Raw genomic sequence first — 18,821 nt, forward strand, 5'->3', positions numbered from 1 at the left:
TTCTTGAAAATGAAAACTGTATCGTATGTGTATGTTTGCTGGATCAGTAGGAATGTAGGATCGGGGTTTTGGGAATGATGTTTTATATGAAAATTTTATAGTATCCCGAGCCCAGCACTTGAGCATGGTGCAGTCTGACCATTGTGCCATTCTTTCGTATGACAAGAAAGAACTTAACTGCTGGCAAAAAGGGACAGAGGATGTTCAGGTATGAGAATGTGTGGCAAACGCATAACGATTATGATCAAACGGTTCAAAAATTGTGGACAGAGAATGCTCTCGGTGGCGGTTTGAGGGGTGTTATGACTGCAGAAGGGCTGGATAAATGGGGGGACAAAACTTTGGGAAATTTCAAGAACAAGTTATCCAAGCTTAGAAAGGATTTGGATCGGCTGAGGCTGAATTCCATGGGTTCTGGTCCAGGCAAGGAGGAAAGGGAGGTGATGGCTGAAATTACCAAAGTCCTTGCTCAAGAGGAAATCTGGATTAAACAACGCTCCCGTGTCCAATGGTTAAAGGCAGGAGATAAAACCTCTACCTATTTTCATGCTCAGGCGTGGCTCAGAGGAAGAGGATAAATCGAATTTCCTCTCTGCAAAGAGATGATGGCTCTTTGTGTGTTGAAGAAAGAGAAATACATGAAGAGGTTCAAACTTTTTACCAACAGATGTACACTTCTCAAGGGGCACCAAACATGGATGCACTATTGCATTTTGTCCAGGAACGTGTTACAGATGAGATGAGGGTGTCTTTGGATAAACCATTTACAGAGGAGGAGATCAAGTATGCTCTTTTTCAGATGCACCCGTCTAAAGCTCCTGGGGTAGATGGTTTTACCGCGGGGTTTTTTCAACGCCATTGGGAGACACTGAAGACAATTGTGGTTCCGGCGGTGTTGGAATTTCTGAATGGGGGTGAGCTTCCAAGTGAGCTTAATGACACATCCATCGTTTTAATTCCGAAGGTTCGAAACCCCCAGTCCATTAAGCAATACCGACAGATTTCCTTGTGTACAGTGATTTATAAGATTTGTACAAAGGTGATTTCTCTGAGGTTAAGGCCGGTTTTGGAGGAAACAATTAGTCCGGAATAGAGTGCCTTTGTTCCGGGACGGTTGATTACAGATAACGCTTTGGTGGCCTTTGAGTGCATTCACACAATGAGGAGAAGAAAGAAGGCCAAAAAAGGAGTTTGTGCGGCGAAGCTTGATATGATGAAGGCATATGATAGAGTGGAATGGCCCTTTCTTGAGGCTATGATGCGCAAGCTGGGCTTCCCAGACCACTTGATAAATCTTATTATGAGATGTGTCGTCAGTTAGATTTTCAGTTAAGGTTAATGGTGAATTGTTGCCACATTTCAGTCCTTCTCGAGATATAAGGCAGGGAGATCCGGTTTCTCCCTACCTCTTTCTAATGTGTGCAGAAGGTCACCTGTGAGTCCGACTGTGCAGAGTTGGTGAGTCTGTGGAGAGGGAGGAAGACACAGGTTTTAGCCCATGTGTTAAGCGAAATAGACGAGCTGAGCTCCTCTTTTGAGCTCTTTGAGTTTAGTTTTGTGGGTCGTAATGCGAACAAGGTAGCTCATGAGTGTGCACGCTATGCTTGTACACAGGTAGAGAGTAGGTCTTGGGATGATCCCCCAGATTTCTTAGAAAACAGTCTTAGGACTGAGCAGCAGGTTTTCAGACGCACTCTTTTCCTTCCAGGGTACCGAAGGGGGCTGGAAGATTTTTAATGAGGCGGACATATTAGCTTAATTTTAATATAATGTTTTTCGTAAAAAAAAGTAGGAATGTAGGATGGATAATTGCTAAAATTTATCGTTGTGCCTTCACGCTAGAGAGGCATCTGTTACGACTACGAGGGTGCCTTCACGCTAGGGTGGAAGAGGTAAAGTGTGCCTGCCGACTGCCATGGGGCACTCGCCCAACCTCAACAGGTGGGCTGGGTTCCGGAACCTGAGGGAGCCAAGCCAAGTCCCCTTGTAGGCATGGATGATGAAGACGTAGCTTGCTGTGCCGAGTCCCCTGATACCGGACATTTGCTTGAACAGTCCATATGATGATGATTCATGAGAGCCGTCTTCCCACGCAAGGTCATCTCACATGGGTTCACACTTCACAGCCACAAAGACGACTCCAGTCACCAGGCCATATCAGACAATCCGGAGCGCACTCTTGATACTCCGGTGACAATGAGACATAAGGTGCCGATATCAGATTACAACAAAGCTTCATTGGTACAAGTTGGGATGTATCGATCATCAAGACAGGAGGGTGGAACTATTTAATGTTGAATTCACAGGTTCTAATCATGCCATATTTTGATTCAATATATTCCGAATGGATGGTGTTGACTGACCAGACAAATTCACAAGACAATCCTACAACTACAAGTGTTTTCAATATAAATCATTATACTACAAGAAAATTATAGAGGCGGCAAAATAAACAAACCTATTAAGCCGTATACATCAAAATGAATTTAGAATGTTTTTGTGAAGTATAACCCATCTACGGCTCTGCTCTGCTGCTTCGGGCTGACCATTTCAGAGGGAAGTTTGCTTCACAGACTAGTGTTCAAACATCTGTGGCGCCAAGCCAGTATAAATCAAAATTGGCTTTACAATGGCCGATTCCACCATCCATGGTGAATAGTACGTCTACGAAGAAACTGTTGACTGCAGGAACGAAAGCCGGTTCTTAGTCAGGGAGATCCTCTCCTCTGCCTCCGATGCTTTTTCACGAACTCCACGAACTATATCTTCAGGCGCCTTCTCTACAAACTGCACCACGATTGAAATGCATAAACAACAGGATAAGGGAACTTGAATATGGAAAACTAGCTCACAGAAAGGAGAAGAAATAGTCGACATACACTGGGGGAACTGAGGCGGGCCAACAGAGCGTCATATTCTGTCTGCATCTTAGATAGGCGCTTGGAGAGCCGCTTAACTTCCTCAGACACATCAACCATGTCAGCCAAAGGTAGATACGCCTCCAAACCCTCATCAGCAACAATGTGGACAGACTGGTTTGCATCACCTAGCGAGCATGGAATGTTTTTCACATTGGCAAACTGCATCAATCAAGATAACGTCTCGAAAAGTTTACAAGGTACTCACTTGGTAGCGATTCAGTAAAATGTACATTCTTTGCATCAAGCTTCGAAAGTAAAGCAAGAACCTGCTTCTCTTTCTGCGGCATAAAAATACTAGTCAGATGAATGGAATAAAATAAAATAAAACAGCAGGCTGTATGCAGGAAAGTTACAGCTATCATAGATTTTTTGAGGAAACAGCAACATTCTGCTGATATTTACAGGAAGATGGCATCTATCATCCATACATGGTTAACTCTACTTTATTTTGACTTTTTGAGGAATGGTGCCTCTTAAGTTCTAACGGCGAAGCTTTCCCAGCTAAATAATATGTCTATGCAATATTCTTTGGCAATTTTGATTTCAACAAATTTGAGTACTAAATTACACCGAATAACCACCAGTCTTCTTTCCGAAAAAACATGCTACGCTAAATTGCTGGGTCAAAAGGCTCACAATATAGGTGCAATGAAATGTCACTAAAAGAAAGGACTTGCTGTTCAAGCCACGTACCGATATGTACTCCAGGACATCGGCAGATGCAACAACAGAAGCTGATATCCGTTTAGCTGGCTCCACAGAATACTCTGCTCGGACATTTCTGATTCCTCTTATCTGTTATCATAGGGGTAAATCAAACAAAATGGTCGCTGGCAGGCTATAACATTCAAACTAAGCACATACAGCTAAGCAAAAATTTACCAAGGATTGCAAGTTCTGAAATCTTTTGATAGACAATGAACTCTTTGGAAGGTCAGTGCTAGGCCAGGGAGCAACTATAAGTGCATGCTTTCTGTACGGCAATGCCTGAAAATAATTATATACTAACTATATGTCAGTGCTAGGCCAGGGAGCAACTTAAGGAAGTGAGAGTTAAAAATGATGTATAATACTAATGGAGAGTCAAGGTTTCAGTACCTGCCATAATTCTTCAGTGACAAAGGGCATGAATGGATGCAGTAGCTTAAGTATGTTTTCAAAGACATACAAGAGAACACTTTGTGTCGTAGTAGTAGCTGAACTGTCACCAGAGTGGTAGAGACGAGTCTTACTAGATTCAATGTACCTACATTATAACAATTTTGTAAAACCATATAAATCATTAAATCTACAAGAAAGAATACACCTAAACAGGCAAGGATAGAGTGGAGATAGGAGTATACAACCAAGCAATAGCTTGGTATATACTTCCTTCGTTCGAAAATAAGTGTCGAGATTTTTCTAGATTCGCATGTATCTACACACTAAAACGTGTCTAGATACATGTGAATCTAAACAAATCGGCAACACTTATTTCCGAATGGAGGGAGTATTAGACAATACTGTGCAAACAAGGTTGAGTTTCCACTATATGGTTGTACGTCATCTTACCAATCAGCATAATGGCCCCAAAAGAAATCATAGATTTCTCTAGCTGCATCTCCAAAGTAAAACTTGTCATAGCTTATGCTGACTTTATCGATAAGTTCGTGTAGTCCCGTAACCTGGATTGTAGTTTATTCTCTTTATTACCAGAACTCATTAAAGACCAATAATTCAAGAAAATACTGGACTCACCACCCAGCATTCTGGCAATGGTAGTTGCTGAAGCGATGCTTCTGTGTCAAACTGAAGAAAGAGATACATAGTAGGAACAGTTACATAAAGGAGAATGAAATTTAGTGAATGCATCCTGTGCAATTTGAAAATTCAGTGACATACCTTGTTTGCTAATAAGAGATCCCATGCAGTGGCATCACTTCTATCAGGCAAATTCTGCAACAAAAATTTGCCTGCATTCCAGAGTTTGTTGGTGAAAGCCTTATTTGATGTCAACCTTTCTGTCGAGAGATTAATGTCCTGAGGTGAAAATGTGTGTTAATGAGAAGTGACCAAGCTTGATGAATGTAAAATGCAGAAAACCATGGAAAAGCAAACCTGGCCGGCAGTGCCCATGCAAAGTGTAAATCTCAATGCATCTGTCCCATACTCTTTCATGGTATCCAGGGGGTCAATGACATTGCCCAGTGACTTTGACATTTTTCGTCCCTAAAATAACCTGATGATTAGTCTGTGAAACGGAGAGCAACATAAACAAGTCCAACATACAATTTAGACACATGTCAAATAGACTTCATAATGGACACCAACAGAAATGTATGGAAAGCAAAAACAGAGAGAAAACACTAAGCAAAGTACAAGTAAACTAAGATTCTAGCAAATGAATTGCTGATTTCCATGCAGTCCTATCAAGAGCCAAATCTCTAGGTACATTCCAATCCCCCGGGTCCCTACCGCCTCCTCCCATATCAATTAGCAGCTCCTAGTAACTAGTAATGCTATGTACATCATGCTTCCTCCGATACAGTTGTGTTCTCATAAAATCAAGTGACATAGAAGTTTGATCATCTTACTTATAAATTGCAAGAAAATACTGAGTTTGACTGTTTGCCCCCTCATAAGTAAAACATAAACAAGTACTTATGGTGCCCATATCTCTCACCTCAGAGTCCCGGATAAGACCATGTAGATAGACATAAGAGAATGGAACAGTTCCTGTAAACTCAATTCCCATCATGACCATCCGTGCAACCCAGAAGAACAAAATGTCATGGCTGTTAAAAACAAAATTATCTATAGTATCAAACATAGTAAATGGAATAGCAGAATATCAACACATAGCTAAGCACAGCAGATAAATCACCTTACAAAAAGAAAGGAAGAAAAGGTTGTTGCTGAAGCTAACATACCCGGTCTCTAGAACTGTTGCGGGATAAAAGTGCTTCAAATCCTCCTTGGACGTATCTGGCCAACCAAGTGTGCTGAAAGGCCATAAAGCACTGCACAGCAACTTCCAACAAGTCAAAACAGAAACTATGTGCAATTTTTTTAATAAGACTTGTAAGAGATTTGCTTTATAATATTTATACTTCTGCAGTTCTGATATTTTCAAGACTTGGAAAATAAGGCAAAGAGATATAAAAGGAAGAAAGAAAACGTAATATAGATTATAGGATGAAAAGAAAGAAAGAGAATGTAATATAGGAAGAATAGGAAGAAAGAGAATATAATCTAAGAAAAGAAAAAAAAGGAATATAATGTATGAATTACATGGCAATTAATTTAGGGGAAAGAAATAAAGACAATAGGAGGTCAGAAAGAATACTGAGCAAAGGTTTATTGGAGTCTAAAGCTCTGAGCACCACCACACAAGGACATTAACCTTTAACCTGCTTATTGTGGTTCCCAGATCTTAGGGAGGTCTTTATTGAGATATTCAAAAGGCGGGCCTCTCCGAATAAATAGTAGCACATGTCAGGCATTACAATAAGAGGGCTAGAAAAATCATTGAGAAGCATGGAAGTGACAAATATTGCTAAGAATTTCAGTAAGACTTTGTGGTTTATTCTTTCGAAACAATCACAATGAAAGTTGTTCGAAATATTTTAGTGTCACATCTTGATGTCGCAATGAGAAAAACCAGGACTTCAGGAAATTGCCAAGACACTATTTCCCTACTAATACAAAATGCGTAATGTCAGGGCCTCCTTTACGGTCTTTCATTAAGAAAATGTATTGCAGAACTCTGCTCAATTTCAAAATAAGGAGCATGTAGCTCCATTACGTGATAATGTTGGTGTGCAAATCAAATGACGAAATTCAAGCGATTAAGAAATTCATATAGCAGAAAAACAATCGGTGCAAATCAAACGATAAATTCATGCGATCAGGAAGTTCATACTGCGGAAAAATAATTGATACCACACATCTTTGAAGAGCAAGACAAACCTTGAGAACCAAGTATCGAGAACATCAGGGTCCTGATATATTTCAACTGATTTTCCATATTTTTCCTGAGCTTTTGCAAGTGCTTCCTCTTCATTTTTGGCAACAATATAGTCTTCTTCACATTTCTTTCCAACGATGTACCAGACTGGTATCCGATGGCCCCACCACAATTGTCTACTTATACACCAGTCTTTTATATTTGTTAACCAATTATTATATATCTGCAGCAGCACACAAAAGAATGAGCAGGGAAATAGTGGCCAAGTCAACTGCAAATTTCATTTCTGACGGAGAATTATATGCAGATATATGACCACTTTCTTTGGCACATATATATATATACTCCCTCCGTTTCTAGATATAAGGTGTATAGTTTTCTGAGAGAAGTCTCCAAAATATAAGGTATATCATGGTTTTTGAGTAGCGACTCAAAAGTGAGTAAGTGAGTCGCCTGAGGCTGCGACTCATGTATAGTCGACCTAAAACGCTGTATAGTCGCCATAAGTCGCGAGTCGTCGTGATTTTTGGAAAACGACTCGGCAACTATACAGCATTACAGCTAAATCTGGAACTGGATCGAGGTAGTCCAATGGACTTTGGACTAAATTTTGTTGGATGTAATTGGACTGGACTTTGTTGGGCATGGGTATCTGTGGACATCTGGTCCAGTAATACTGAACGGACTTTGGACCGAAACGAATCTATAATCCATTGTCCATTGGACACTGTTCGCTGCATCCACGCGCACGCGCACACGCATCGGCCGCTGCCGCCGCCAGCCCGCCACCGTCCTCGTCCTGCTCAAGCCGAAGAGGCAGCTCGCCGGAATCTTCGCGGGCGCCGCAGACGTATTTCTCGCAACTGAACCTGCGCGTCTCGAAGTCCATGGAAAGAAATCGGGCGGCGGCGCGGACCTAGGCGCAGTGGGCGCACATGGAGCTCGACATCGCCGAGTCTGCCGAGGGACTCTGGTACCTGGGAGTTCGCCAAGAGCCTCCGTCACCTGAAACCGCCGCCTCCGCCCTCGCCGGAGTGAGCAGCAGCAGCTCGACGCCTCCGTTGGTCGTCGTTGCGGCGGCGGAGCTTGGGGAGAGCGGGAGGGGCGGACGGGCGGGGGAGACTGCAGGACGAAGGAGGAGAGAGGAGGGAGGAGGGGGGCCTGGCCGGCGGCGGCTGGGAGGCGCGCCGGAGAGAAGCTATCCATGCGGGGATATGGAGTGTGTGCGGGATGCAGTCATGTAGGGGATACAGTTTGTGCAAGGATTAAGATCCGTTGGACTTTTGGATATCCAATACTACTGATGGTTGGAGCTGGACGGATTTGGACATTGCAGAGTAGAGCATGGATTGGACATGGACCACATCACGTAAAAGTGGACATCACGTGGACTTATATATTTTGGACTTGGATTGTGATCCAGTTCCAGGAATAATTACAGCGACTCAAAAACCATGAGGTATATTGTGTTGGACAACCTATGTAGACATTTTTTTAGATATTTTATTGTGTTTCCTTATCTTTTGAAAAGTCCTCTATTTTCTCATGTTAGTTGCTCAGGATCAATCCCGCCAAAACCTTGTGTAATTTTTCCTCAACATGAATTTCTTAATTTCCGTGCCAAAAACTGTACACCTTATATCTAGGAACGGAGGGAGTATTGTTTTACTGAGCTCCAAGTGAATTCCTGTTTCAATGTTTCTGTAAAAATCTGTTGCCTTGCTTTTGTGTGCTTACTGCTGAGCGGCAGATAACTACCTTTTCAGATAATCAGAGTGAAAGATACATGCATTTACCTTTTCAAATCTCTCTGGAAGAATAATTAGTTGTCCCTTTTCAACAGCTTGGAGGGCTCTTTCAGCCATTGGCTCCATTGTGACAAACCACTGTTTACTAATTAAAGGCTCAATCACCTAGGATCACACAAAAATAGGGTCATCAGGCCCTTTGAGAAACATCAGCAGGCCTTAAATATGAGCAAGAACAAGAAAAAGGTTCACACTTCACCACCCCGTTGAGATCTGGGAACTCTAAGTGTATAGGGTTCCTTCTTCACTGCCAAGTTAGTCTCAACAAGTTCGGACCACAGCTTCTCTCGTGCCTCAAAGCGATCCATACCACTGAAAAAAGAGGAAAATAAGTTAAGGCCAACATGTTGCACACAGAAGGCCCTGCAACTTGCAACTCTGTTACCTACTGTTTTATCTTATGCAGTAGTTGAATCAACTGCTTACATTAATTCTACTAACTCAATGCCACAAATTGGGTTCACAACCTTTTTGTCTTAAATTTTAAAAAACAGTAAGCAGTATTAAACAGCTGTAGTCCTGTTGTGTCGTAACTCGAAAGCAAATTCAAAATCACCAAACATATAGGGGTTTGTAAGCAGCTGAATTTGCAAGTCTAAGTATATCTACCACAGAATAGAAGAATAATGGTTTTAGTTCATATGTGCTGTCTTACAAAAAAAAATCGAGAAAACGCAAAGAGGTGTTTGCGTTTCATTTCATTGAAAAGATAGGGTTTGGTACACACCTCCTAGGAGGTACAATTCTTTAGTTAATATGTGCTGTCTTACAAAAAATAATACCTGTATAATCCAGCAACATCATTTAGTGTGCCATCTTTGTTCATAACATTAAGGATTGGCAGCCCAAGCTTTCGGGCAATATGATAATCATTCTGATCATGTCCAGGACTAATCTTCAGCACTCCTGTTCCAAATTCTGGATCAACATACTGTAAATCATAGAAGCAATAGTTACTATTAACAGGAGTCATGCAAAGTCCATCTAAGGAACACTATCCTGCCTCCCCTTTAGTACTCCCTTCAACTGTTTCTGGATTGAGGTTGACCAAATTACTACAATGAAGTGATCTTTTTTACTCTAGTTTGGGAGAAACCACATATGGTCATAGAAAGAATATTTTGGCTTTGCTTATGCGAGTATGAAGAACCTACACAAGAATGCATGCCTCATCTTAGTACGGCAAGCCAAGCAAAAGGCCAGCTTGGGATACAAAAATTTAAATAAGTCAAAACTTAGCCACAAAAACAGCCACACCATTAAAGTAGTTAACAATATGAATAACAGCTTTCCTGAATTCAACTGGCAGGTGATAGCGTAAAATTTGCAAGTACAAGTGGCACAATAACACGACAAAGATGGTGAAAGAACACCTGCAACTAGTCAATATGATGTTTTCCATTAATTTAGTTTAACTAATCTCACAATATCCTTTCTGGAATTACTCGAAATATACAAAATACTAGAGATAACTATTATTCTTACCCGATCAGCTATAATAGGAACATGTCTCCCAAATGTCAAGGGTACAATAGCCAATCTTCCCACATATTTTGCATAACGCTCATCCTGCATTACCAATTAACAAATTGAAATAAAGATTGTTGACAAACCTAATCTCTTCAAGAAATAAATAGCTCGACGTAAGTTGTAAAATAGGTTGCAACGAAATGCACAAATAGTTTTATTATGCACTTATATTTACTATCAAGTACTGACATAAAGTCTGGGCTAACTGCAATAGAGCATACCTCTGGGTTAACTGCAATTGCAACATCACCAAATAGAGTCTCGGGACGTGTTGTCGCAATAGTCATAAAATCATCCCTGCCCCACAAATTGAATGTGTGTAAGCCAAATTCACCATTAGATAGTGTCAAACATGTTATATGATTGCGAAAGATAATGCATATCAGAAAACTCGTGCCCATGAAAATGTTCACTTAAATCACAAGGGGGAAACAACAACAACAAAAACTGGTAAACACAAGCATGCACTTAGTTGTAAATACAGTCAACAATATGTATGATGACATCATCAATTACTTAAAGACGATTCACACTGATTATTGTGAGATGTTAGACGACCAGAAGATTTAGAATTTAAAAGAAATACCTTGATCCACCAGCGACACGGTACTTCATAAAGTACAAATAGCCAGGTTCTTCAGAGTATTCAACTTCCTAATAAAATCAAGCATTTCAGAATCAAATTTTGAATTGGCTCATGTATAATCACCCATGCAATATTGAAATTCCAGCTCTCATATACGTTACCGAATTTTCTTTTAGTTTTAATAATTAGCTCTGCCGATATATGGATGTGTGTACTTGTTTAAAAAAAAGAGGAAATCTCTTCACATACTAGGTCAGATACTGCAGTCTGCAGGCTAGGAGACCAATTGACCAAATATGATCCTGTGAACGGAAGTACAATATATCAATCAATATTTACCAAAGATACATAAGGTAAGTCCCTAAATTTAACGACATACAAGAAAGATAAAATAATTCAAAAGAATAAGAATTGGTCCATCCAACAAGAAAAAACCATATAAAATGGTATAACAATCATGATGCCATCGTCAACCATGAAATAACGCAAGCATTAAGCATAACAGACGAATAAACATATCAGGCATATGCAAGAGAAAACACAGATAGAGTACCAACTACCAATATCAAACAGACCTATCGCATGTTTTACTATGCTGGATGGTGCATGCTCCATGAGTAGCTACATGTTTGAAATTATTTGGCATTTGAAAGGGCAGCGTGCGGGTCCAGCCACTCAATTTGTATCCCTATCCAGCAGTACAGCCACTCACTTGCGGGTTGTAGCCTGAAGAAATATTTTCATTACCAGTGTATCCTACATTTCTGATTCATAACATTACAGAACATCTGATTGCTGAAGAAAGCAGACTAGAAAATCAAGAGTTTTCACATCTTCCACCATATAACTACTTAATTATCCAATCAGCAGTAACCAACAACAGACAAATATACTTGGTAACTTTAGCACTAAAGCTTATGACAAGTGTGGCCCCTACGAACTTCTAGAAGTAGTAACACAAGCCTTTATACCAATAATAACAATAATAGATAAGCACATACAAGACAACATTATTCTCGTCCCCTACTCCATACAAGATCATCTGTTCACTACTGCCAAGTATACTAACGTTAAATGGAGTTTTAAAATCAAATACTCGAAGAAATTTGACAACAGAAAAAAGGATACTGAACCAACACAAGCACATTACACAATATTATGCGCATTCACTTTCTTTTGTAGTAGAGCATGTACCCATGTTTAATTATAATACCTTGATATATAAGTCCTTTTTCATGAAGCCTAACGAATGCTTCAACAACTGCACCTGCAAAATAGAAAGAAAAACCACCAAGTTCTAACATTCAGCTCGAGTGGGCAATCTACCATTGCTATCAGCCTATCACAACTATATTACTGATGGTTCTACAACAAAAATGATGGGTCAAAGTTCACTAGTGTATATAAATGGAATTAAACACTTCAGATCTGGCAGGTTGAACATCAAACAGCTATTACTCTCATTTGTAAAAGTTGAGCTGAAATTACACAGTCCGGAACCAAAATGGGAGTCAAATACCATATGACATTATCGTGATCCTGATCAAATGCAAGTTTATCGACAAGAACCAAATTAATATATGCAAACCATGTTACCTGATGACTGCAGAAAAAGAAAACTAACATAACTACATAAGAAAGTCCTAAAAATCAGAAACAAGCTAGTAGTTCCACAACATAATGCCACAAAAACCATTCAAACAAACATAATGTCATAAAATGCAGGTACTAGGAAATGCTGATGGCATCAATTGCAATTGAAAACATCAGTTGACACTTACGACTTAGTTGATCATCTAGAGTGAAGCATTCACGAGTCCAGTCACAAGATGCACCCAATCGCTTGATCTGATTAGTGATAGTACTCCCATACCTGAATGGAGAAGTATTCAGAACAAAAAACAAACAATCCACTGTGAAAATTCAGTTCTAAAAAGAACTTCTAATAAATGCAACCGTCTGGAATGAATGATTAGCCCGAATAACCTTTCCTCATAAGTTCCATGATAGTTAATTTCTAATTAATATGACAGACAAACCCAACATCATATTAACAATACCAGAGGACAGCAAAGCACAAAGAAACTAAAGCATAATGCATGTGAGATGCATGCACGAACGCATCGAGGATGGAGTGAGGGTGCTGACCAATTACATTTAGAAAGAGGAAATCACGTGGGTAGTATCTTTTTGGAATGTAAGGGTGGTTTATAGTAAATCCAGGTAATTAAGAAAATATGTCTTCAGTTTCGTAAAAAAAGGGATTGGTTCAATTCAGCAAGAAGATAAAAATCGGCTGCGTCAGAAAACAGTATAAGCAAACTGGACTGGATTCAGAAAAGGACTGACTTCTCTTTCCACTCCCAAACTCTTTCAGTAAACTCCTCCCGTGTAAGATCTGTTCTTTTGATGCCTTTGGCAGCTAACATCTTTTCCACAACTAACTGAATTATAAATGAAAATTGAAAATAAAAATTAGCCTATTACTGCACTAAGTGTGAAACGCAACATTGAATACAGAGTAAATGTGTAATAAGATCTACAAACCTGAGTTGCTATCCCAGCATGGTCAGTACCAGGTATCCAGAGTGCAGGCCTCCCTTTCATACGGAAATACCTTATCATTATATCCTGAGTTACTTAAAGAAAAGGAGAAACTTTAGTCAGAAAAATACTAAAGCCCAAAACGGTGGAAAGAAACAAAAATTAGTTTTTCCATGTTTGGGATATATATGTGGACTAATTGTCTCAGAACTTAGAAACACGATGTTAAGTACCCCATGAGAGGCAACTATCTAAGAATCTAAATTGCACAGGATTAACTTAAATAGGCTAGTTTAACAGCATCATGTAGTTCGCAGCATTCAAGTTATCATTTCTGCGCATAATTTTTACATCATTATCACTTCTGCTTAATACAATAGTTGCAATTTTATTATACATGGCACATTCACTGGTTGCCAAGACAAAATCTCCAGTGCCATCGACACATGGCCTGTCTTCACCTTACTAGGCAAATCCATAGAAGCTTATGCTCAAATTTAACATGCAAGTTATTATTTCTGTACAGAATTTTCGGAACTTCTGCTTAATACAATAGTCGCAACTTTCACTATACATGGGCATGGCACATTCACTGGTTTTTTTTTTTCGAGAAAACGCAAAGGACCTTTGCGTTTCATTTCATTGAAAAGATAGATAGTTGTTTACATCCTCCTAGGAGGCAAGATACAAGACCAGAAGACATCAGTGCACATCCCAGGTGGATGGCAAAACCACCCGTAAACCCTGAGCCCCTGCCCTAGCCCAGATCGTAATCTCCTCCTTGATGTTTTGCAACAGGAGGTGCATGGATGGTTGCGCTCCATCGAAGACGCATGAGTTTCTGTGTTTCCATGTCATCCATGGGACCAAGAGCATCAAGAAAAAGTTTCCAGTGCCATCGACGCATGGTCTGTCTTCACCTTACTAGGCAAATCCATAGAAGCCTATGCTCAAATTTAACATGCAAGTTATCATTATTTATGTTCAAAAATTTTACAACTTCTGCTTAATACAATAGTCACAACTTTTACTATACATGGCACATTCACTGGTTGCCGAGACAAAGTTGCCAGTGCCATCGAAACATGGCTTGTCTTCACCTTACTACGCAAATGCATAGAAGCTTATGTTCAAATTTAACATGCAAATCAACTTCAAAGGTAAAATACAGAGAAAAAATCACGATCATCAACAGTGCGAATGCACTATAAAAGATCCGTAGGGTGTGAAGATAAATGAATTGTTTGCAAGGAATAATATAAGCATACAGTTATGCAACATAACTAACACAGAAGTCTTGTAAAATTGAACCATCCTACCTCAAGAGTAACAAACATAGCATGACCCATATGCAGTGATCCAGTAACATTTGCAGGTGGCATAGGAATGACAAATGGATCTCCTCCACGATCGAAGTTAGGCTTAAAAAATCCTTGAGATTCCCACCTATAAAGCATCAAATAAATCTTCTTACGAGAAGTAATGTAGTTCCAGATATAATTTGTAGTGAGACATGGGGGGAAAGTAAGTACCAACGTACAATTGGATTTATTCAATTCAGTTTGTTGAACAGTACTTGAATCATATAACTGGATTATTAAGCTAGGAGTCGTCATCCTAGGTTGTAAGGCTAATCCAATGGGAGTTCTAACATACTTCTCTACCCTGTACCTAAGTTTAGTTAGTGTTCCTGAATGAATCATGGAAATTATCGTGCGTACAATTCAAGATGTATGAGTATAACAATACACCATCAGATCCAAAATTTAACGGATAAAAAGAGGCGGTTCTAAGCTCCATATCACATCTCTGCCACCTTGACTTGCTAACTACAGCTACCCATGGATCATCAAGCCAGCAATGTGCAAACATCAGTGATATTCTATCAATGTCTGCAAATCAGTGATCAGCTCTAAGATGAGCAACTAAATCAACATTTCCACACTACCAACTAAAATTTCACCCCTCAACTTTATTGCTCATAGCAAGGCTGGAATTGCAAGGTTGCGATGAATTTGTCGAATTGCTGGCAAATCATGGTAATAATTACCACATGACAACGAGCATCAATGGATCACCATTCACCAAGCAAACGAGCGAGATAACTCCCAGCGAAGAGGCTAAATTACCAGCTATAAATCCGCTCCTCGCTGGTGAAGTCGAACGACTTGGCGACCTCCGGAGAGGTGAACACATCCCTCTCGGCAACCGCTGCAAAGCGAACAAAGCTCAATCAATTCAATGCACGACCCAATCCCACCGAATCTCGCACCAGCTAGGCTAAACGAGCTGAGCCGAGAACCAGGGAGCTAGCAGTTACCTGCGCAGAACCTGCGGACGGCGCGGCGCGGGGTCCAAGCAGGGCGGCGGTGCGCGGAGAAGAGGAGCGGGTTGAGGCGGCGGAGGCAGGACGAGGACGAGGACAGTAGGTGGGAGGGGCCCGCGAGCGCCATTGGAGCCGCGGGCGGGGGGGCGCGCGGCTCGCGTGCTTCGGGGGCGATGGCGACTGGGATAAACCCTAGAAGTGGAGCTTCAGGGGGGTTTGGATTTGGAAGAGGATAACGCGGGAGCGTGGTGGTAGTGGTGGCGCTGGGCACCGTAGGGGAACGGAGCGTGGTGGCACAAGCGAAGGGAATGATGACCAAATCCGTATTGAGCATTGCTACACAGTATATGTTTTGATTTTCTTCATTTTGGCTCATTAGAAATTTCTGCCTGATCCATATTTGAATTTGTACACAAAAAAGAGTGGATTAAGATTGAAGATTCCAAAGGGAGGCCGAGCTCGAGAGATCCCTCCATTAAAATATTCGAAAATTTCAATGAAAATTCATGGGTATTACTACTCCTTACAAGCATGTAAAATCTCAACATGAAAATATTTGTACTATTTTCTTTGCTTTTTTTTGCATTTTGGACTACATAAAAAAATCATCGATCTAAGTATAGTGAATAATGAACATTTTAAAACTATAAATTCGTCATATTTTATCATTTTTATGTAGCCCAAAATATGAAACAAGGCTTGTCGGATATATAGTTGACTAGATCCACACCTTTTCCAGATTTTTTTAAACTTACGTACATGATTTTTAAACAATTGAAAATAAAAGACTCCCTAACCTCTTGCTCCATTTGCCCACACTTGGATGTAGATCAGAGTTCAATTTGTTCATTGGGATGTGGTTGCTTGCATCTGACCTAACATTGAATGTCTTGTTCCTTCTAAGAGTAGTTTGAGGTGAATTCATCGAAAATAACCATGAGAACATGGGTTTAAGAGGATATGATTTTTAAAAATCTCAAAATACAATTTTTTTAGAAAATTAAAATAAATCACGCACGTGCATATTACCTTGACACCTACTCGTGCAATTTTTCAAGATAATACTATTGTATGTGGCCTACACAAAAAAATGAATCTTTGTGTTTGTTTGAATAATAAAATCCAATCCTTATATTATTGCTTGGACATGTAGCCTTTTTCGCACAAGTTACCTAATTTTGTATTTAAGTTCCACACTTAACATGCATATACCTTGTTGTGAAGATTGTCCCAAACTCTTTGTACATGTTCGGTGGAATTCAATCATTGTATTGTTGATGGGTGTTTCTGCGGAGCTCCATCATTGTGGTGTAAAGCACGATGAAATTCTTGCGAGCCTCCAATTAAATTGTGAAGATTGCTCCAAACTTGTATCACATATTCGGTGGAATTCAGTACTTATATTGTTGATTGGTGTTTCTATTTTTTTTGAAACCCAAGACTATGAGGCAACAGCCCCACAACAATTTATTACTCCAGCTCAGTCCAAAGTATATACAAGTAACCAAAAAAAGAGGAAAAGAAAATTAAATATGTACAAAGAAGAGATAAAAGGGGAGTAAGGCTCTACGGCAGAGAACTAATCCAGGTGAGCAACTTATCCTTGTGCTTTGCTTTGATCCGATATTGCATGAGAGATATGTCATAGATAAATTTACCCTTTTACTTAGTGAATGAGCAGGTTTCATTACTAAATATATTGCCATTTCTTAGCAACCAAATGTTCCAGCAAGCCAAAATGAGCACTTCCATAAATAAAGAAAGGTTGTGAAAAGCTTTGTTGATTGGTGTTCCAGCAACCTCGCTTGGTAGAATTCTTGGGAGCCTTCAATTAAATTGTGAAGGAAATCTGTTGCACGGGTTAGGTTGTTAGAGATAGAATTGTAATAGGTTTTTGATTAGGAAACCTAGTTGCATACGATGTAAACTACACCGCCTTGTACTCCTATATAAAGAACAGAACGAGGGCACGGAGATCATCCGAGTAGCCTGTATCTACCTGATCAATAAACATTACCGATCTATCTCGTTTTACATAGGTGACCACCCTCAAATGTTCACTAGGGTATCGAGACACTTTCATTTTGGTGGGGAAGGCTTGAGAAGAATACGCTAAGCCATTGCGGTGTTTGGGAGCATTATGCCTCCACATCGCTCCAATATAGAGTAGCATCCGCAAGGATGTGAACTCGAGATACATAGTTTTTTTTTGCATGGTCAATTATTTATACACCTCAACCTTTTTTACTTACACATTTACTTTGTGGTAGCCATTGTGTTTTCAGTTATATATCTTGGTCTGGTTCAAACAAGGATGCTGAACTACTCTGAAATTCACAAGGATCTTTTTGTGTTTAGAATCAAAATCCTAATTACATGACACTAGATGTAACGTTTTGTACAAATCCTAATGATTTAGAAGGTCAAGTGTATGATAATGTCCTGCAAAAAGTTCTGAAATTCACAAGGATCTTTTTGTGTTTAGAATCAAAATCCTAATTACATGACACTAGATGTAACGTTTTGTACAAATCCTAATGATTTAGAAGGTCAAGTGTATGATAATGTCCTGCAAAAAGTTCGCGTTGTTGTGTTTTAGTCACATATATTTCTCATACATTCACCTTTCCATCCAATGATTTTGTACCATTCTTATAGATAACACTAAAAATGTCAGCTTGATTTATTTCCTTAATGTTATTGTCCATGATTTTTATTTTTGCAAGCAAAATCAAATTGTCAATCACTTAAAATGGTGGTCATTCTCAAACAAAGGAAGAAAAAGATTACCAACTTTGCACTCATCCTTCCTTCAGATTTAAGTTGACTAATTTTAAAGAGAGGATTATCAGCAAATAGCATTGTGAAATTTCGAAGAGAAGAGTATCAGCAAAACGAATGGACAGAATTACATGACTTATATTTTGGAAATAACCACGCTTATTATGCTAGAAAAAACTGCCAGCTAAATAACGAAGGTTAAATAATGGAGAAGTTGGAAAGTATAGGAAAACAAAAAATGCGTCTGCCGGGAGTCGAACCCGGGTCTATTGCTTGGAAGGCAATTATCCTAACCGTTGGACTACAGACGCCTTGACGAATAATTTTCACTTTGAACCTAAAAGTTAATTGCCACGGCCAGACTGATGGTGCCGTTATC

General features: G+C 39.8%; 1 protein-coding gene and 1 non-coding gene across 3 annotated transcripts; both read right to left on the reverse strand.

The window, feature by feature from the left end:
* Positions 1 to 2,273: 2,273 nt before the first annotated feature.
* Positions 2,274 to 15,922, reverse strand: LOC127333861 (valine--tRNA ligase, chloroplastic/mitochondrial 2). Of its 2 annotated transcripts, XM_051360298.2 has the most exons (27): positions 15,656 to 15,922; positions 15,465 to 15,546; positions 14,655 to 14,781; positions 13,339 to 13,422; positions 13,141 to 13,235; positions 12,573 to 12,664; positions 12,005 to 12,058; positions 11,041 to 11,093; positions 10,792 to 10,859; positions 10,427 to 10,502; positions 10,161 to 10,244; positions 9,458 to 9,606; positions 8,870 to 8,987; positions 8,664 to 8,780; positions 6,870 to 7,090; positions 5,831 to 5,920; positions 5,584 to 5,695; positions 5,019 to 5,129; positions 4,803 to 4,940; positions 4,659 to 4,709; positions 4,473 to 4,585; positions 4,020 to 4,167; positions 3,804 to 3,908; positions 3,615 to 3,716; positions 3,127 to 3,199; positions 2,880 to 3,046; positions 2,274 to 2,787 (listed from the first exon to the last, which is right to left on the reverse strand). In XM_051360298.2, the coding sequence occupies exons 1-27, from the start codon at positions 15,786 to 15,788 to the stop codon at positions 2,665 to 2,667; spliced, it is 2,886 nt and encodes a 961-aa protein (XP_051216258.1). In that variant the 5' UTR covers positions 15,789 to 15,922; the 3' UTR covers positions 2,274 to 2,664. The 2 variants fall into 2 exon arrangements, with proteins under 2 accessions (XP_051216258.1, XP_051216259.1); XM_051360299.1 differs by lacking the exons at positions 15,465 to 15,546; positions 15,656 to 15,922 and having other exon boundaries at positions 13,339 to 13,430.
* A 2,759-nt stretch (positions 15,923 to 18,681) lies between these two features.
* TRNAG-UCC (transfer RNA glycine (anticodon UCC)) lies at positions 18,682 to 18,753 on the reverse strand. The gene has a single exon. It is a non-coding gene; the product is annotated as a tRNA-Gly (tRNA).
* Between the last annotated feature and the right edge of the window lie 68 nt (positions 18,754 to 18,821).

This window comes from Lolium perenne, chromosome 2 (genome assembly GCF_019359855.2).
Source record: "Lolium perenne isolate Kyuss_39 chromosome 2, Kyuss_2.0, whole genome shotgun sequence".
NCBI classification, from domain to species: Eukaryota; Viridiplantae; Streptophyta; class Magnoliopsida; order Poales; family Poaceae; genus Lolium; species Lolium perenne.

Bases quoted from the DNA above. Each gene is read 5' to 3' on its own strand.
- LOC127333861 (XM_051360298.2), bottom strand. From the start codon at position 15,788: ATGGCGCTCGCGGGCCCCTCCCACCTACTGTCCTCGTCCTCGTCCTGC. The intron at 13,423-14,654 runs GTAGGATGGTTC...TAAGTAACTCAG, and splicing joins CTATGTTTGTTACTCTTGAG to GATATAATGATAAGGTATTT. The intron at 12,665-13,140 runs GTCAGTCCTTTT...TTCTCCATTCAG, and splicing joins GTTTGGGAGTGGAAAGAGAA to GTATGGGAGTACTATCACTA.